We start from the raw sequence: 21,512 nt of genomic DNA, 5'->3' as shown, positions 1-21,512 counted from the left end.
ATTCACTCAAAGGCTTCTGTTTGTCAGAACAGATTTACACTGCTGTTTTACACGATGGTGATAACTGTGGCAGAAAATGAGCCTCTCTAATAGAATGCAGGCAACATTACTATTTCCATCATCACACGATCATGTGTAATGTATCATGAGCATGTTTCTCTGCATTTCTTCATTTTGTCAGTTTATGCTCTAGCAGGTTACAGATCAGTCAATAATGATGAGGAGAAGTGCAAATTTGATACAAATCTGAGTTGAGTTAAATGTGTATTTGCATATGCAAATGAATTTCAAGAGGCTCTTATTCACTCCCTTTCTTTGTATCTTGTGTTGCGTCTTGGCTTCCAAACACTCCCCCACACTCATCTCCGCCTTCTCTACTGTGTGTGTGTGTGTGTGTGTGTGTGTGTGTGTGTGTGTGTGTGTGTGTGTGCGCAGCCTTCTCAAATCGACACTGCATGCAGCACCTTCTGGGATCATTGAGGTGTTCATTACTTTCATCTGTCTGTGAGTTGGTCTTTCTGAACCTCTCTCTTCCCGCATCTTGATCTCTGAATTCCTTTTTAACTCTCTCCCGCCTGCCAGTATTTACAAGCATTATGGCCTAAGCAGCCTTTTGTCACTTCTGTGAGGGATCAAAATCCCCTTAACAACACAGTAATGGAGCCAGCAGATGATCTAATTTGAGCTTGGTGACTGCTGCTGTTTTGGATAGAAATCAAAAGCACTCAAAGTTAAGATACAGTGTAAACATAGTAAAACATTCCATATAAATACTAGGCCCATTAATGTTGAATGAATTTTACAAAATTAACTGCATTTCTTTACACTGTTAACACAATTTCTTGGATATTTAAACCACTCTTACCAAGCTACTTGCTTGCATGATTGAATGATGGAGCAAACTGCAACTGGTCTTTTTAATGGAAACTACTGGATGTCAGTAAGTAGACATAATTACTGCAGGGTTACAGTGCATTACACTGATGAAAAAAGCTCTGAGCGTAATGAAGACAGAAGAGTGGCACTATGCTGAAGTAAGCACCTAGCAAATTATGGCTGTAGTAAAGCAGTCTCTTTCTGTCATGTGTCTCTACGGAAAAACTCAACTATTGATGACTTAATTGAATGCATCAAAATATTGCATGTAGCAAATGTAATGTAAAAATTTATTTTGCATTAAATTTGGGTAAATAAAAGAAAACTATATTCACTGGGATTAACTACACAAAATATTGTCACTAAGCGAGTAATTATTTTAACCATTTTGCAACCCAAGTAAACATTCCCTTGCAGAAGTTTCTTCAACAAGCTATAAAATTTTAGTTTTTACTTCTACTTCTCTTGGGTCAAAATTTGATGCATATTCAACAAAAAATAAGTGTATCTAATTTACATAGGGCTTACTCAATGGTAAGAACACATGAGTGCAAAGAGACATTGACTGTGACAACAAACAGCCACACACATGCACACCCACTAACAATTTCTGAGGGCAGGCCTGATTTGGGTGTGCCAGTTTTGTGTTTGTTCACGTGCAAACCGGCGTGCACTCTACGCAAAGTTGAAAAGCTTACCACCAAGGAGCCAGAGCAAAGCATAGGTTGAGATGACATGCTCCAAGTTTTATTTTATTTTATATTTTGTGTGGTTTTTTTTTTTATCCTGTTGTCTGAGGCTGAGACTACAATACCTGTAGCCCAATTTCCACTACTGCTATGCTAACAAATTTAATCACAGAATAATTACAGAGAATCCACATTTAATATTCACACCGTTTAGATTTACTATTTAGGTGCAGAGCACAGAGACTAAAAGAAAAACAATTATTTTACACACAACAATTATATTGTGCATTCTAGAGATGTGCGGAAAGCATTAGGATAATTACCATAAAATGCATTAGAATAAAAGTCATGAGTCTCAGTATCCTATTCCAAAGTAGCCTATTCCAGACTGTGTAATTTTAAACTGATAGTTTTTTTTTTTTACTTTCAATAAAATACTAAAAATGGACCAGGAAAATCTTTGCAGTTTTGCCCTCATAAAGAATGCAAAGATCTATGAATGTGCTTGACATGCAAACTGGAAACGTGCTCAATGTGCACACTGGGGAAATATGATCCTCTATGTCTTAACCCCAGACTGACTCAGAGTCTGTAGAGGAGACATCTGTTCACCAAAATTGGGGAATTGTTGGTCCTAAGTTCAGCTATGAACCTGTGTTGTACTATAGGTACAGCAGCTTTAGTGCATAACTAGCTGGTTGGTTAACTGCTAGAAAGCTAGCTCTATTTGTCACAGGTAGTTTCAGTAGATTTGAGTCAGATGTCAGTATATGAGTCTTATTCTTGAGTGTCATGTTCTCAATTGCCAAATTTGTTGAAACATATCCAAATGAGGTGGTATAGTGGTTAGCGCTGTTGCCTCACAGCAAGAAGGTCCGGGTTCGAGCCCCGTGGCCGGCGAGGGCCTTTCTGTGTGGAGTTTGCATGTTCTCCCCGTGTCCGTGTGGGTTTCCTCCGGGTGCTCCGGTTTCCCCCACAGTCCAAAGACATGCAGGTTAGGTTAACTGGTGACTCTAAATTGACCGTAGGTGTGAATGTGAGTGTGAATGGTTGTCTGTGTCTATGTGTCAGCCCTGTGATGACCTGGCGACTTGTCCAGGGTGTACCCCGCCTTTCGCCCGTAGTCAGCTGGGATAGGCTCCAGCTTGCCTGCGACCCTGTAGAAGGATAAAGTGGCTAGAGATAATGAGATGAGATGAGATATCCAAATGATTCATGCTTTGTTGACCATTAACATTAGCTACAGGGAAAGATTATTACTCCAGCTCTGAGCTAAAAAGTGTCCGGTCACCACATCAGAAGCTAATCATCTGCACATCAGATATGAGTGATTCAAAACTCAAATAACTTTGTAGACAAGTGCTGGAAAGGTATATTTTTAAAAAGACTAATAATGCTAATTCAATTCTACTGTAAAATAGCATAATCATATAAAAATTGTGTTTCAGACTTTAAGGAAAAAAATCTGACATTAATGCGTTAAAGACCTTTTTTAAACTTCCAACTAGGCTAAAATGTTAACTATATCATTTTCCAAAGTCCCTTGTGCACAATTATAGCTCAACCTCAAACACACACCTGCATTGGGTTAAATGAATGACCTCTTTAAGATCTTGTGTGCAAGGGATGTGGCCAATCTACTATTACCTATCTGAAACTAGAAAGCTGCCTCTGTGTGTGTGTGTGTGTGTGTGTGTGTGTGTGTGTGTGTGTGTGTGTGTGTTTGGGGGGAGGTTGAGGGGAAGGAATGGGGCAAGGTTACCTGAAAGACCACACATTCACAAGACCAGAGCATTCTATACCCTCCCCCCCGACACACACACGCACGCACAGAGAACAGTAGAGACCTTTTTCAACAGAGACTTCTTTCTTGTCTGTCTTTCTTCTTTCACCAGACAGAGAAAGTCAGTGGAAGAGAGAGAGAGAGAGAGAAGGGGGGAGAGGAAACATCTCAGGTGTCGTACAACAGGATCTGAAACCAAATACAATCAGAAAGACCACTCTGCAGCTTAACATGCAATTCCAGGGATCATTCACTACAATACAATCTCCCGAATACATTATTTTGAATATTCACTGTTTAACTCTTATTTTTCTTTCACTTTATTTAACTTTATGCTTTGTACATCATCACTCATACCCAATTCCAGTTACTTAGATTTTTGTGCTGTTTCATTAAACCTCCAGGTATTTAACATGTAACCAGTTAATTCACAGACATAATCAACTGCAGAAATCCAGAAACATAAGGCTTTTAATTTATCCCTGAAAAATAATTTAAAAAATGTCCTTCTCATAAACAAGCCATTTATAAACCAAGGTTCCACTTCCAAACACTTAACCCTATAATTAGAGCATATGTCAGTTCATTTCATATAGATTTCTTCAAGTAAATTTTAGGCATGAGTAAGGACAGGAAGAGTGTGTGAATAATACATGGATTAACTCTTCAATCCCAGACAATGTTGTTAGCATCGAGGGGCTAGCTATGTTTCATGCCGACAGGAGCTGCGTACTAAGCGGCAAATCCCGAGGGGGTGGTTTGTGTATTTATATCAATAACAATTGGTGTAAAAATGCTAAGTTTGTCTCAAGCCATTGCTTACCGGACATTAAGCTTCTGACTGTAAACTGTAGAATATTCTATCTGCCCAAGGAGTTTACTTTAGTTTCCATCACTGCTGTGTATGTGCCCCCCAGCGCTAACACAAAGGAGGCTATGAGTGTTTTCTATTGGACTATCAGTGAGCTGCAATCCGCTCACACTGAGGGCTTTTTCATTGTGGCTGGAGATTTTAACCAGGCCAACATGAAGACATTTCTCCCTCATTTTCACCAGCATGTGGATTGTGCAACCAGGGGAGTGAATACATTAGATATGGCCTACACCAACATGAAGGATGCATTCAGAGCAGCCCCCACCTTGGTTCTTCTGACCATTTATCCGTTATGCTAATCCCTATAAGCCCCTGCTGATCAGAGGAAAACCTACAGTGAGGCAGGTGAGGGCGTGGTCTGAGGGGGCTATGGAGGCACTACAGGACTGTTTTGAGTGCACGGACTGGGACATGCTCAAGACAGCTGCCACTTATAATGATCATACCAACATAGATGACATAGATGGTATGGGGTTTTTTTTGGTTTGTGTGTGTAATCTTTATCTGTTTTTTACAAGTAAGGTGAGAGAGAAACGGCATTTTGATTCTCCTATATGTCCTGGATATATAGTGAATTGACAATAAAGAATCATTGAATCTTGAATCTTTGAATGTCTGTACCAGCCTACATCAATATGGAGGACGTCAGCGACATAAAGAGCATCACCACCTGGGCCAACCAAAAGCCCTGGATGACTTATGAAGTAAGCAAAATGCTAATGGCATGGAACTCAGCCTTCAAGTCTGGCGACGAGAAGGCACTGAGAACAGCAAGAGCCAACTTGAACCATGCTATCAGATTAGCAAAGCGAGCACACAGTCAAAAAATCCAGGACTTTTTCCATGACACCACCAACACCAGGGATATGTGGCAAGGCATACGAGCTATCACAAACTACAGGATGGCCCCTCCCGAGTGTGATGATGACGCGGACTTCCTCAATGAATTTAATAACTTCTTTGGAATGTTTGAGGCACTAAATAGCACTCCTGCGGTGAAAGCTGTTCCCCATCAGGATGAAGAGGCACTCTGTCTTGATACAGCTGAGGTGCGGAGGACTCTGAGGAGAGTCAACACACGGAAGGCCCTGGGCCCCAATAATATTCCTGGTCGGGTGCTCAGGGAATGTGCAGACCAGCTGGTTCATGTTCTAACGGACATTTTCAACACCTTACTGGATCAAGCCAAAGTCCCAGCATGTTTCAAGACTGCCACCATCATCCCAGTGCCAAAAAAACCTCAAATCACATCACTCAATGACTACCGGCTGGTCGCACTCACTCCCATTATGATGAAGTGCTTTGAGAGGCTGGTAAAGGAGTACATCACCTCCAGGCTCCCTCCCACATTTGACCCCTTCCATTTTGCCTACCAGCCAAACCGCTCCACTGAAGATGCCATCTCCTCCACTCTTCACCTGAGCCTTGCACACCTGGAGGAGAAGAACACTCATGTGCGGATGCTGTTCCTGGACTTCAGTTCAGTGTTTAATACTATCATTCCACAGCATCTGGTGAACAAATTGGGTCCCCTGGGCTTCAGCACCCCCCTGTGCAACTGGCTGCTAGACTTCCTCACTGAAAGAGTGTGTCGGACAGTGTGGGTCGGACAGAATACCTCCAGTGTCATCACCCTCAGCACAGGCTCCCCTCAGAGCTGTGTCCTGAGCCCTCTGCTGTTCACTCTGATGACACACGACTGCATCCCCAGGGCTGCCAGCAACCACATTGTGAAGTTTGTGGATGACACAACAGTGGTGGGCCTCATCAGGGACAACAATGACCTGGCCTACAGAGAGGAGGTGGAGCAGCTGGTGGGCTGGTGCAGGGAAAACAACCTGATCCTGAACGTGGACTAAACCAAAGAGATCATTCTTGACTTCAGGAAAACCCAGCCCAACCATGCTCCACTTCTCATCAACAACATGGTTGTGGAGGTGGTTAATAGCACCAAGTTCCTGGGGGTGCACATCACAGCCAACTTCACCTGGTCTGTGAACACCGCGTCACTGGTCAAGAAGGCACAGCAGCATCTGCACTTCCTGCCTAGGCTGAGGAGAGCCCACCTGCCCCCACCCATCCTCACTACATTCTACAGAAGCATCATAGAGAGCGTTCTGACCAGCTGCATCTCTGTGTGGTGTGGAGGCTGCAGTGCCTCTGTCTGGAAGACTGTGACGAGAGTGGTGAGGACAGCGGAGAAAATCATTGGGACTTCTCTTCCCTCCATTCAGGACATTGCATCTAGGCGCTGCATGTCCCGAGCCAGAAACATCATCAGTGACCCCTCACACCCTCACAATGGACTGTTCTCCCTCCTGGCCTCTGGAAAGAGGTTCCGCAGCATTCGGTGCAGGACCACCGGGTTCTGTAACAGCTTTTTCCCCCAGGTCACTAGACTGCTGAACTCCAAATCCAAACTCTAAACTTCTATTTATACTTGAACAATTCCTAATTCCACAGGTCACTTGACATTATTGCACTTTATAATATTTTTGCTGCTGCATAATTTAATACACTTTCATATGTAATTCTGTGCTGAGCCAAATTGCAACGAAATTTCGTTCTGTGTACACTTGTTGTATACTGAATGACAATAAAGGTTGTCTAAGTCTAAGTGTGAGAGAAAGAAAGAGAAAGAGAGAGAGAGAGAGAGAGAAATTAACTCCTTTTTAGCATCAATGCAAATGTCAACACAAGAGTAGTCCTATTTCACAGACAAAAGCAAGCAGAGAACATACAGGGCTCTCAACAGTTGATTGCTAAAATTACATTCTAATGACTTCTCCTTACAATAAATTAGATATAGACTATTATTCTTTGCAGCAAACTTAATGGGTTTCGCAGGGACACATTGGCTAGACCTGATAATGTTCAATAAAATATCAAGGGAGCCCTTGTTAAATTGTCAGCAGGGATAACTCATGAAACAGAGCTGGACTTGATAGCACCTTGTGCTTAAGAAGCAATAATTGCATTTCGCTAGGAAGAAACCTTATGTTTTTCATAAGGTGCGCAACCTTATGAAAAACATCAGCTGTGCATTAAGGTCCTCGACAAACAGACACACACAGAAATCACTGCAGTACTCAGATAAATAATTCTATCTAAGCAGAGCATGCAGACACACAATACATGTGCTATGGCACCAAATAGAGTGTGCGATTAATTATGTATGAGACATCTGTAAGAAACATAAGCAATGAATTGCACTCCTCTCACAAGCAAGCACTCACGCCTCTACATGGTACATTAAAGGCTAAGAGAAGTGTAAGAGAAAACGAGAGAGATGGAGAGAAATGAAGGACTAAAAGTGATATAGTGATGGATGGGGAAACCACAAAGAAAGAAAGAAGCAGGAAACAGTAATCTGGGAAAAGACAGAAGAAATGTGAGGATGAGAGCAAAGCAGAGACTCACAGGAGAGACAGAGAGGTGGAAATGGTAAAATAAATAAAATAAAAATTGAAGCAGGGCGGCACGGTGGTGTAGTGGTTAGCACTGTCGCCTCACAGCAAGAAGGTCCGGGTTCGAGCCCCGTGGCCGGCGAGGGCCTTTCTGTGCGGAGTTTGCATGTTCTCCCTGTGTCCGCGTGGCTTTCCTCCGGGTGCTCCGGTTTCCCCCACAGTCCAAAGACATGCAGGTTAGGTTAACTGGTGACTCTAAATTGACCGTAGGTGTGAATGTGAGCGTGAATGGTTGTCTGTGTCTATGTGTCAGCCCTGTGATGACCTGGCGACTTGTCCAGGGTGTACCCCGCCTTTCGCCCGTAGTCAGCTGGGATAGGCTCCAGCTTGCCTGCGACCCTGTAGAAGGATAAAGCGGCTAGAGATAATAAGATGAATGAAAAATTGAAGCAAATACAGATAGAGAATGAGAAGGGATAAGGCATTGTGTGAGAAAACCTGGGACTCTGTGCAAGAAGGAAAATACAGTGAAACAGGCAAGAAACACTGAAGGTAGTGTGCAGGAGGAAAAACTTGGAAAACAGAAAGATTGGTCTTGTTCAAGAAGAGAAGTATTTACAAATGCAAGGACAGTTGCTTGTTACATCGTTTCATTGTTAGTGAATGATTAATACTGTATCAGGTTGCCATGGTAAACACATGAAACAATAAACCATGCATTCTTTATTTCCATTAAGTACAAAAAAAGGCTGACTTCATCATATATTTACCTCGTTTTCTTCCTCTCTGCTCCAAAGGAGAGAGAACAATAACAGCATGAACTGATTAATTCACACACACGGCTCAGAATATGAATTCCTAGTTAAGTCTGCAAAGCTAAAAAGTATTTTACATTTTAAATGGTGGTTATAAAAAGACAGTGAAAAAGAGAAGGAGTGAAATTGAAATGGGATGAGGTAGATAAGAATGGAAAAGAAATTGGAAATGGGCTGGCAGAAGGACAGAGAGAGAAATGGGGATTTCACGGCTGAGTTGGTGAATTGATCCAGACATACAAGTGCACAGGAATGTTAAATGTAACCTCTTGCCCACCTGTTCCCACTCAGCCTCAAGGAGAAATATAAAACACGACACCACCACTAACATTTCACCATTTTCAATCCCCCCCACACACACACCCACCCACACCATCCACCCCTTCAGCATCCCAGAAAGCAGTGGCTGGAATTTTTTAACCTGGCATTAAGAAGCATTAGCGCCAGCCACAGGCCCACTGCTGTGACAAAATGACTGCAAACCAGAGCCATATGTGATCCCATCCACTCTTCACACACACACACACACACACACACACACACACACACACACACACACACACACACACACACGGATAGAGGTCACACACAATGCCACCTCAGCTGCACTGTGAACACAGCCTCAAAGGAGCACCACATATCCACAGCAAGGGTTCAGCACAGCAGGCTCAGATGTCCCTAACTAATCTAGGCCCTGATGTAATTTTTCCAATTACATTTAATGTCATTATTTACTGATCAATTCAGAGAAACAGACATATTGAATACATACATATAACCAGCATGATGCTAGTACATTAGATCCTGACTCATAAAATAATCTTTCCTACAAAGAAACATGACTTACAATTTAAAGAAATGTAACTACTGTTCTAAGGTAATGAGTTAAGATACATTCTTACCTGCTTGTTGTACTTGTTCAGGGTTTGGCTGCTGTACTCAGAGCAGTGATCAGATCCAATGGATATGTTATCTCCGGTCCCCACGAAGGTGTTGGCCGGGGGCAGATCCTGAACAGCCTGGTGTTTTTTCCCTGCTGTGGGTGACTGTGGATGAAGCTGAACAGTAGGTAGAGGTGAGCTGGACTTGTAGTGACGGGCAAGGTCTGGGCTTCCTGGCCCACCATTAACAGAGCGATAACGCCCCATTCCAGGGCTGTCAGAGAGTTTCTCATTGACACCATCATAGCGCTGTCCATTAGGCTTTGATGCCTCTACTGTGACAATACTGCTGTACAGAGGCTGCTTAGACTTCCTTTTGTTCTTGTCTTTTTTGGGTTTCTTGTTCTTGTCATGCTGCTGCGGGGTAAAGAAGTCCTCATGGTCTTTTTTACCAGCCTCATACCCGTTCTTGTTCTTGGGCCTACAGTAGCGGGCCATGACCACAATGAGGATGATGAGGATGACAGTCATGATGCCAGACACCACTCCGATAGCAATGCTTAAACGCTGCTTGCCCAGCTCATAATTGGGGTCTCCAGCAATGTCAGCATTAAGGGGTGTACCAAGGCTCTTGGCAATTTTGGCTTCAACTATGGTGGAATTGGAGAGTGTTTCATTGACATAGACATGCACTAGTGTGGTGGTGCTCTGTGAGGGAACCCCACTGTCATTAACTTGCACTACCAGGCGGTGAAGGCCGTAGTGTTTCTGTTCTAACTTGCTAATTAATAAAATAACGCCAGTGGCATGGTCAATCTCAAATAACTTGAAGGGATTGCCTCCGACTATGCTGAAGCTGAGGTCAGCATTGACACCTGTGTCAGTATCAGTAGCTATGACTGTCCGGACAACTGTTCTCAAATTGCTGGATGGAGGTAACAGAGTATAGGAGCTGTTAAGAGGAAAAGTGACTGTTGGTGGATTATCATTTTCATCCATGACAAAAAGAGAGACTGTGGCCGTGGCTGATCGAGATGGTTCCCCACCATCAACAGCCTTAACACGGAATGAGTAGGTGGTTTTCTGTTCACGATCAAACGCTACAGTAGAAAAAATGGTTCCCGTGTTGTTCTCAATGGAGAAAATTTCTTCCTCTTCCTCAATGTATAGGCTCATCTCAGCATTATGTCCCTTGTCTGCATCCATTACTGTTACCATGCCTACGGGGCTATTGGGTTGCAGGTTCTCCTTTACATAGAAAGTAAAAACATCCTGCATAAACTTTGGTTCATTGTCATTCCTGTCTGCCACTAGTACCACCACTGTAGCTGAACCCTGTAAAACAGGCACACCTTTGTCTTTGGCGATTACTTTGAACTCATACCGCTCTGTTTGCTCTCTATCAAGTATTGTGTTCACACGAATGTCACCACTGTCTGGATCAATGGAAAATATTCCATTCACAGAGGAATCCAGTGAGTATGAGATTTCTGCATTTTTACCACTGTCTGCATCCAAGGCCACTACAGTCAGTACACGTTCACCAGGAGAATTGTTTTCTGGAAATGAGACCTCCATTGTGCTTTTGCTAAATATAGGTGGATTGTCATTCATGTCCCCAACTTTCACGATTAATGAGTTGTTTGCAGATAAACTGGGACTGCCTGAATCCACAGCAACGATGACGACGTTGTACTCCTGCACAGCTTCATAGTCAAGCGGCGCTGATGTGTGCAGGAAATATTTCTTTTTGTTCATTTCACCCTCTATCTCACTTGCAGGCTTCAGCTGGAAGGGCACATCACCAACCACAGTGCATGTCACTACACCGTTCTGTCCCTTGTCACGATCAGACACTTGCACCAGTGCAATAGGTGTGTCTACTACTACGTCTTCTGCTACATTTGCCACACCATCTCTCAGGTAAATGCGTCCAATTTTTCTTATATCGATATTTGGGACATTGTCGTTTTCATCCTTGATATTAATAATCATTGTTGCCTTGTCTGTCTTGGGAGGCTGACCACGGTCACGGGCCATGACTGTGAACCGCAGTTGACTCACTTCCTCACGATCAATCCTATGCAATACACTAAGCCAGCCTGTGCTCTCGTCTAACCGCAGCAGTCGCCGCACTGATTCAGTGGCTGCCCCGAAAACGTATTCAATCTGTCCATTAACCCCAACATCAGCATCCATTGCCTTAAGCTGGAGGATGGGAGCGCCAGGGGAGCTGTTCTCGGGTAGGTCTGCCTCATACACGCTCTTCTCAAAACGCGGGCTGTTGTCATTCACATCTGTAATCATCACTCTGAGGATGGCTTGAGAGGATCGCGGGGGGTCGCCGCCGTCCCTGACGCGTAGAGTCAGCTCATAGGAGTCGCGCTGCTCTCTGTCCAGTGCGCCTTTAATAATCAGCTGCGGTTGTTTTTCTCCGTCTGTAGTATCAGCGACTTGAAGTTCAAACACGCTACTCCTACTCGCGCCGTCATCAAATCTTCTTTTACCCATATGAGAGTCGACATTAGAAGAGCCTCCGGAGCCTATCCGTCGCACGGAGCTTTCTCCACTGTCCTGAATCAACTCGTACCTCTCTATACCGTTTCTCCCGAAATCCCTGTCAGTGGCCGTGGGCAAGAGGTAAAGCGTGCCGATCGGCCTGTTTTCCTCCACGGAGAGAGTGAGCACAGGCGACGGGAAAGACGGCGTGTTGTCGTTTATGTCCAAAATTATGACCTTGCCCTCGAACAGGTCTACCCAGCTTTGCGCGGGCCCGATCACGGACACCTCGAAGTCTATAAAGCACTCATTCTCGTCGAATATCATCAGGCACTGCTGCAGCTTCTCGCGGTCAATGCGCCGCTCATTGGTGCTCAATTCGCCGGTAATGTTGTCGATCTTGAAATACTCAGAGCCAGACTCGAGGGTGAAAGTCACATCCCCGGAGCCGGCAACGATGCCAAGGTCGGCAGCCACGTTCCCCACGCGCACATCGGCGGGACCTTCCTCAGCCAGACGGTAGCGCAGCACTTGCTTGGCCGCGGGCTGAGTCAGCAGCTGCAGCAGCAGAAAGCAGTAGCAGAGGCAGTCCGTCGTGCCTATATTCCTCATTGCGCCCTGTCTCTAATCACCGTTTTCGGGGGAAAATATGTAAAGTTATTTTCATCAACAGTTTGCTCAAAAAAAGAAGAAAAAGCGTTTTCCCTTCTTGTTAGTGCTGCTGTCAGTCTTCTCAACGCGCTTCAACTACAGTGGATTTGCGGTGGATTACTCCTCCTTTCTTCCAAATTTATATATGTATTCTCTTCAGTCTTTCTCTTTCTCACGATTAATGCCTCTAGTACTCTAAACCCCGCACAGTCTGGCAATTAAACGCATTCAAGACTCATAGTGGAATTCACACACTACACGCGCATGTAGTTTACTTTATAGCAGGGGAGAAAAAAAAAACAAAAACAACAACAACAACAAAAACCCTCAGACATTTCAATCCATTCTAACGCAGGAGAAAAAAATCCTTTAAAACACCCGTCTTCTTGAACCCGATATATTAATTAAAAAAAGAAGAAAAAAAATCACAGGAACTTTACTGCTCCGTTTGCTTACGCACGAGCTCACCCTCCGTTTCTGTCAGTGGTACCGCAGAGTTTTAAAAACAGGTCCGCAGTCTCGAGCTCCGCTGAAACGGAGCAGGGGGGGAAAAAGAGAGTTGTAAATCCCGAAGGAGCTCGCATAGACCTGTGAGGCGGAGATCCCGACACCCAGAATGTTCCTCTGTCCCTCGTTCTCCGTCCGTCCGTGCGCGCGCTCCTGAGTGCGTGCGTGTGTGTGCGCGAACGCAGCCCGTGTATCTGCGGCACTTCGAGAGGCGCTCGCGCATGATATTGCAGCGTCCCTCTCTCTCCCTCTCTCTCTCTCCACCCCTTCGCGTCTCTCTCCCAGCGGCTGAACTCAAGCACTTAGTTTAAATGAAAGTGTTAGTGCGGGGATGGCTTTGTGTGGTCGGAATGAGGGTATGCAGTCTTGCGCATTTTTGGAATAATAAAGAACATGCAGATAAATAGGCTATTACACAAGTGCGAGATCACCGCGTGCCTGTTCTGTCACTGGTGGTTAGGGTTTAGGCAGAAAAAATCTGAGAGATTACATATTTCGTTTAAAGTATTAAGGTCTAAAATGTTAGATGCGTTTGACTAATCATATATATGTTCTTGGATGTATTCATGGATGCTTTCATGTGACTCGACGTTGCGCACCCTTTTCTCAGCGCGTGCATGTTGCGCATCGCGTTATCCCGACTCAGCAAAATAATATCGCGCATTCAATAAAATGCTCGTGCGTTTCGCGTCAGATGGCCACAGACAGTGCTTTTGAACTTTTCCATCCCAGTATTTATTTCGTACATGTTATCCCTTATGGCGGATATCCCGTTTCTCTAACCCGCTCTGATCTATTCATTAACACATTAATGCGCTCCGTGCACTGCATCCACAAGCCGCTCGTCTGACACTTGTGATGTAAATGCGCGCTAATTATTTGTGCGCACGCTCATTATTACTCATTATTAAGTTTGGGTTGTTTTTTTCTTCTTCTTTCTCGTTTTCCTCCGTACTAGTCGAAGACCGGGATGGGCACCACGGACAGCGCCGCTTAGTACTGACAAGAGGGGAAATTTTCAAGTGAGTGCGTAATGTGTGTGTGTGTGTGTGTGTGTGTGTGTGTGTGTGTGTGTCGGATCTATCATTGCACAAACACACAATTGATAGCAACCATGATAGCAACCATTCACGTTATAATGTTTCATATTGCTGTAATTAACAGCGTTCAGTGTATGGTCATTTCTGCAGACTGTGAAGGAAGATTCTCCTCAAAATTCAACGTGCGTGCTAGTGAAAGGGTTTCTCCCTAATCTGAGGATATCGCAATCTCACAAGAGCCTTTTTACTTTGCATTCATTCATTTTTTTAATCGTGCATGATGAGTAGGGTTACATTATACAATATATCACATTCTTTGATTTATACCACGTCCAAAACTGCATATTACTCCACTAAATACTATACTACTTACACTACATTAATCTATAATGAAACTCTGTAGTGCTGCGGTACGCGGGTTTTATTCGGCACCTGGTAGGGGACCAGCGCCCTCTGTCGGCTAATATGGTGTAATATGAAAGGCATTGTCATGTCCTGAAATCGGCCTTTTCACAGTCTGTTTTGTGAGCGAATTTTGGATTCATGCCACTCTGTCAGGGGCCACTTTAATTGCCTGTTGTCCGCTTCAAAAAGGTAAAGGCACTAATTAGGAAATTATTGACATTTGTAATGATTGTTTTCAGGGAAAAATGCTCTAGGGGTATCACTTTTTTGATTAACAAAAAAAGCGCGCGGGGGGGGGGGGGTCCTTCAATGTTTTTAATCTTTAATTTTATTTTGTATACTGTTTACTGGAGCTTTTATATATATATATATATATATATAAAATGAATTCCAGCTAATGCATAGTTCAGTCTAGAGTAGCAATCAATTGCATGTGCACTATATACAATCATGGGGGCGGAATAAATAAAAAAAATAAAAAAACTCTAGTCTTTTTTGTCATGATAGTTCTCTTATATTTTATAATTACAATATGGATCTTTCAGGTGAAAATGTGGACAGTACCTTTTTAAATAATATAAAATGTACTAAATTAATGACTTTAACTTTTAGATTAAAGCTTTAAAGATCCACATGTGTAAACAAAAGGTGGACACATGACAGTACCAATGACAAGGAATGGCACAGTTTAGTAAGTTATTATTATTATTATTATTATTATTATTATTATTTTCCCCCTGAGAGTGCATGATTTAAAAGCCATGAGTCACCCATGTGTTGTAGTGCGTAAAAGCCTTGGCCTACTTCACTGTATGAAGTGTAAATGCCACTGCTCTGAGAACTACTTCAAGCATAAAAGCCACTGGCCAGAGTACGATATAAACACACTGATCAAGGTCATAGCACGTTGCAGGATACGGTAGCAGCACTACATAGCTCACTCAATTGATCAGTAAATTCACTACTGGAAGCGTTACCTTGCTTTCACACATTGTGTTCTTTTAAAAGACAACACATAAACCTTAACAAGTTGTTCACACATAAGCAAAAGGAAGCAGGATGATATATGAACTTTAAAATCTCCTCACTCATGTTGTACATAGAACACTACATTAGAAAATTACCTGAAATGCTGGAGGGACACTATGAAAATGTTGACCATGATGGTATGATGCCACACACTGGATTCTCTTAATACACCACATATGAGTCTTATAATATAATTAATATATGTATAAGAAACAAGAATGTGTATATATTGCATATAAGGTTAAAAATAGCAATTACAAACATGCTGATATTGCAGAAACTACATGGATGACTTTATTATATATTTTTTCATTCTTAGTAAACTTAGCTTCATATGTAACTGACATAGAATTTTTTTTCATTAAAAAAATGTTTGTCAATAGAAATTGCATGAGACACCAAATTTTCTTGGCTATTGATAAACAAAGTACAAATTGAATGAAAGTACAATATACAGTTTAAGATGTTTTTCTCCAACCAAGAAACTGAAAGTTAAAAATTGAAACTACTTGATTTTTGAGCACAGTTCAGGAGGACTTGTGACTCACAGGCTTGGAGAGATAAAGTGGGAGAAAGTGATGCTGAGAAAGTACTGTTTCACCAGAATAACTTTCCTTAGAAGCATTTCACTGCTGGGGTCCCAGCCAAAGGTGCCAAAGCAGCAACAAGGAACACTGCTGTTAATGATAAATGTGATGGAAGTCACTCCAGAGTGGGAGCATCCAATGATCCCAAAACCTTGAGCTATTTTGGAGTGAAGCAATGTGAATAAGTTGTTTAGGATTGTGGGTGTCACTGTCAATTAATTATGTTCGCGCATTGCAGACTCACCGCATTCCTACGGGGGCAATCATCATTTCCATATCTACTCAACATGCTGGCATCACTCATCCTCCATAGTGGCAGCAGCTCCATTGATTTTCCTTTTTGCAAAAGAAAAAAATGTTCCCACAGTATGTAAATCCATATCACTTTGGGAGTCATGATAACAAAACTAGGTCGTTTTTGTTTTAATAGTGTGGTTGTATTGTAATGTGTTTGTATTGGTGCAGAGATGGCTACTAGCTGATATGCCACTGTTATATGTAATTATTCAGTTATAATTTCCACATACTGTGTCTATAACACATTGTAAGTTCAGGCCAGCAGCTAGTCAGATGCTACCTAGAGCCAATGTTTCCTCAAACTCAGTTACATCACCCAAGAAATGTATGCTAGATTGTTTTTAACCCTGCTTGTACATTTAGTATTTTTCTTTGTGCATGTTTGCTTTTTAGATTTTTCCCCCCAGATTTTTAAAGATTATTATTATTAATTTATATATATGGTGGCACAGTGGTGTAGTGGTTAGCGCTGTCGCCTTACAGCAAGAAGGTCCGGGTTCGAGCCCCGTGGCCGGCAAGGGCCTTTCTGTGCGGAGTTTGCATGTTCTCCGCGTGGGTTTCCTCCGGGTGCTCCGGTTTCCCCCACAGTCCAAAGACATGCAGGTTAGGTTAACTGGTGACTCTAAATTGACCATAGGTGTGAATGGTTGTCTGTGTCTATGTGTCAGCCCTGTGATGACCTGGTGACTTGTCCAGGGTGTACCCCGCCTTTCGCCCGTAGTCAGCTGGGATAGGCTCCAGCTTGCCTGCGACCCTGTAGAACAGGATAAAGCGGCTAGAGATGAGATATATATATATATATATATATATATATATTTTTTTTTTAACCACCATAACCCTGACAAGGCAGTTACTAAAGAAAAATAAATGAACACTTAGTGCATCACACAGTGGCTCATCTTCACATAAATAAATTGGCTGTCTTTGTATCACAAGCTTAATATCTGACCACTCACTCATACTCATGAGCTTCATATCTTACCATTGCCCTGCATGAAAGTAATAAAACCCTTCCACTCCCTTTTTTCATGTGATGCAAGTCTCTAGTGTCAGCCAGATGTATGAAGTGACCTGGACAAGTCACCAGGTCATCACAGGGCTGACACATAGACACAGACCTTAATTTTTTAAGAATATTGCTGTGTATAAACAGCTAGCTGTGAGCATTTAGCTAATGCTGTTTTATAGATGCTAGCTAGCAGCTATTACTTGAAGTCAGCTAGGCTATTAGTAAAAGTTATCTTTCTGGATGTTGGTGAGTAAAATGCTGCTGTGTTCTCTGGCTGCTTGGAAACTTCATGAAACTGCTTAGCTTTTGCCAGATTTTCAAACATCTACATCTAGAACCATACTATTATAGTAAATAAATAATAATTTGGTATGGACCAATATCTGCTCTGAAAATTGGCCATCTTAGTAACCTTAGCTTCATATGTAACTGACATAGATTTTTTCCATATACTCTCCTACAATTCACAGGGGATGCACTGGCATACTGAATATATTTGGGTCTTTAGAATAAATTAGAACAAATAAGATTTAACCTTAAAGGTCATAGGCAACGGTCGGAGGTGAAACATAGAATATCACCTTTACTGTCTAGAAGAACGACCCAAAAAGCGAATTCAATCTTCATAGTGTCTAATTTGCACCCTAAAATTGAATAAAACGGTTAAATACTGTTTTGCCCAATTTCCGAAGGTTTGTTTACATCTCACTTATGCGCACTTTCACCGCCAGGGGACAGTCGTCATGACATCATTTAAGCCAAACAGACTGGGAGCAGCTCTGTGTTTACCTGCGAACCGAGCACACGTATATGGACTTTGGTTGTGAAAGGTTGTGTAAAATGTCTGAAAGCAATAGTGATTTTGAAGTAGGAACTCTCCAAATTGAATATCGAGAGGTGAAACCATATATGTATGAACCTATGGCCATTGCAAAGCAATCGGTGAATGTGGCTCACTGGTTTGACCGTGCAGCCTTGGAATCGGACAGCGACTCGGCTGACTCTGACCACGGTGACCCCAGACCTCAACAAGACTCACGCCCAAACGATTTATCCTGGTAGTTATGAAAAATTCTTACTTTCGTCGTAATCCTAAATAAGAGCCCTTTTGAAGAATAATTAAACCGCCCTCCCTAGTGGATATAGGTAACGATTACTTGACAGTGCGCCGGTAGGCCACATTAGCCTGCCATCCGCGGCATTATACTATTTATAGCCTACTCTAAGCGAGGAAATATCCCTTTGTCTCATTTCCACAATGATTGTACAGGATCCCTCAGGATTCTTGACTTGTCAATTGCAAGCAAAAGTAAAAATGTTTCCCTCCAATCTTTTCCTTTTTGCTTGAGCGTTGCTGGTCTGTTTCTTTTTTGACTGCTTGATTTTGTTTCACGCGCACAATTTACTCTCTCTGCTTTGTCTCCTCTTTCTGAAAAAGACAACCCTCTGGCTTCACATGCACAATCCACTCTCTCTGTCTCTTCTCCTCTTCCGGAAAAAAACAACCCTCTGGCTTCATGTGCACAATCCACTCTCTCCACCTCGTCTCCTCTTTCGGAAAAAGCCAACCCACTTGCTCCGCCTCTTCTCCTTTTTCGGAAAAAGCCAACCCTCTCCCTCCGCCTCTTCTCCTTTTTCGGAAAAAGCCAACCCACTTGCTCCGCTTCTTCTCCTTTTTCGGAAAAAGCCAACCCTCTCACTCTGCCTCTTCTCCTTTTTCGGAAAAAGCCAACCCACTCGCTCTGCCTCTTCTCTTCCGAAAAAGCCAATCCACTCTCTCTGCCTCTTCTCCGCTCTTGGTAAAAGGTAAAAACTTCTTCCTGAACTGGTCCCGTTGTTACAGTTCACTGCACAACAATAAGGCATGTTTTTTTCTCTGGAAATTCCTGAACGCACGCCTGCACTCAAGCCGAACGGCAATGTAAATAAACAGAAGTGTACTCAACTCAAGCGGTTTGTTTGTCTTAAATGACGTCACACGCCGAGTGGTCACGAAAATAGCCAAACAATATTCGCCATGATCCGCACTAACTTATTTTAATTATTACTTATTAACAATACTTCTTGGGACCAGAAGAAAATTACAGGTTTTTTTTTAACATATAAAGTTTCAAATGTGCATAAAATTAAAACCGTTGCCTATGACCTTTAAACACCCAGGATGCTTTTATGACTGCATGCTTTACATACCTGTTTAGTTTTAATGTAATTACTGAATCACTCATATTGGTTATGGAATAATATGTTCTAAAAACAAAGTGAGACTGTTATAATTTTTTTATAAAGCTTTAGCTGGCCAGTAGAAAGTATTTCTTGCACCTGGATATTTACAGTATTCTTGATTTACGATTTTAAACAGCTCTTTTACATCTCTTCTCCTCTTCTCTTTTCTCCTTTCCAGTGCAGGTAGTTTTCCACTATTCTCAGCATCGTCACATATTCAGCTCTGTGTGAGACAGCACCACCAAGGTGCCCACTAAAGCTAGTGAAGAGTGCTGCTGGTAATAAGCAAGCCCTGCCAATGTAACAGTGGCCTGCTCACACAGAGGGACACTGAGTAGGACTGAGGAAAACCTTCATTGTCAAATGAGTAACTTTTTTTTTTTTAATTATTGGGCATAAAACACATGCAGCATTTTTTGTAAATGCATATACTTATTCACAATGGTTAATAGCAGGCAGATTATGTAGTAAATATGTAATGATCTGTTTACTCAGCACTGATGCTGAAAGCATTGTTCACATATGCATAAATGCAATGCTCATATATAAAGCATTCATATTGTATTACTCATTGTTGAGGCCTTGTTTTAATGGGCTTATAGAGAGCTTCAAAAATAGGCATAACTAAGGAATGTACTTTGACTAATTTGTTTTCAACATTAATATTTATGAATGTGCATGAATATCATAATGCAGCACCATGTAAAATGTATAGATATAATCACTTTAAATGTTGCTAATAATTTTACAACACTTCAGTAGAAATGGAAAGGGAGGAATATCATGGATTTTATGCCCTTTCCATGAATCAACATGCTACTGAAAGGCTATCCAGATTTCTGGTCTGTGTCTCCAGATCCCCCACTGCTATTTATATCCCATGCTGTCCTCTTACTATTTCCCTTAGCCTCCACTCCATCCTAGCACAGAAGGTGAAGAAACCTGTGCCTGCCACACATGTGTACATAAAACCTTTTGAAATATACATGTGGTTTCATGTTGACTTACAGCCACGAGAAGCTTTGGAAAAATCTTGACATTTGCATATCCTGGTGGACACAAATGGCTTTTTTTTTTATCTAATCCCAGGGTACACGTCATGATGTATGGAATGAGATTACACACACAAAATAGGAAAGTGTGAGCAGACATATAGGGATTTAGTTCACCTTTTAAGTCAAGATTCAGTCATTCATTACCTTTCTTCTTCTGGTAAAATCACATTTAAATAGTCACTGTTACTATGTCACTGTTGTGTTAACACAGTGAGAATATATACAACTTATAATCATGTTTTTAGCAGCTCCCCCATAATACCAGATCGTGCATCATATGTGCCACACAGATGGAGTGGGAAAGAGGGAGTGTGAGAGACAAAGGGAAAAAAAAGAGTCAGAGAAAGTGTGTGAGAGGAAATGAAATGCTGTTGAGGCCACAAAGTCGTGTGTGTGTGTGTGTGTGCATGCTTTATATAAGGGTGGTGCAATGGTCAGCACTATCTCCTCACAACAAAAAGGTTCTGGGTTCGAGCCCAGTGGCCACCAGGGGCTTTTCTGTGTGGAGTTTGCATTTTCTCCCTGTGTCTGTGTGAGTTTCCTCCGGGTGTTCTGGTTTCCCCCACAGTCCAAAGACTTGCAGTTAGGTTAACTGGCTACTCTAAATTATCCATGACCAAAAGCAATGCAACAGAGGAGTGGGTAGCTGGCTGGACTTACTTAGCCAAGAAACCCTAGGAAAGGGACCCAACCCAGAACATACTGGATGGGGGAAGAAGAAGAAGAAGAATGCTGCTGAAATCTCTGGGCCCGATCCCATCTCAGATGGACCGAAAGACAAAGGAAACACGTGCTGCGTTCAGATGAGTCCACATTTTTGCATGTTTTTGACAAAATTGGATGTCAGCTTCTCAGTGCCAAAGAAGAAGAAGAAGAAGAAGCCTT

The 21,512-nt window shown here is 42.5% G+C and overlaps 1 protein-coding gene and 1 long non-coding RNA gene across 6 annotated transcripts in view; one reads left to right on the top strand and one right to left on the bottom strand.

Annotated features, from left to right (window-relative positions):
* The window catches only part of pcdh7b (protocadherin 7b), a 246,058-nt gene extending 232,824 nt beyond the window's left edge, over positions 1-13,234 (bottom strand). For all 5 annotated transcript variants that reach the window (XM_060916460.1, XM_060916553.1, XM_060916799.1 and 2 more), the window contains exon 1: positions 9,347-13,234. In XM_060916460.1, coding sequence (XP_060772443.1) covers positions 9,347-12,436 — 3,090 coding nt within the window. In that variant the 5' untranslated portion in view covers positions 12,437-13,234. The remainder of the gene's footprint in view (positions 1-9,346) is intronic.
* A 706-nt stretch (positions 13,235-13,940) lies between these two features.
* LOC132888524 (uncharacterized) lies at positions 13,941-20,009 on the top strand. The gene is made up of 3 exons (XR_009654943.1): positions 13,941-14,004; positions 16,282-16,409; positions 19,751-20,009. It is a non-coding gene; the product is annotated as an uncharacterized LOC132888524 (long non-coding RNA).
* Positions 20,010-21,512: the final 1,503 nt, after the last annotated feature.

The sequence above is a fragment of the Neoarius graeffei genome, chromosome 1, assembly GCF_027579695.1.
Source record: "Neoarius graeffei isolate fNeoGra1 chromosome 1, fNeoGra1.pri, whole genome shotgun sequence".
In the NCBI taxonomy this organism is placed as follows: domain Eukaryota; kingdom Metazoa; phylum Chordata; class Actinopteri; order Siluriformes; family Ariidae; genus Neoarius; species Neoarius graeffei.
Note: the sequence above shows the minus strand (reverse complement) of the source record. Positions and strands in the feature narration are given on the sequence as shown.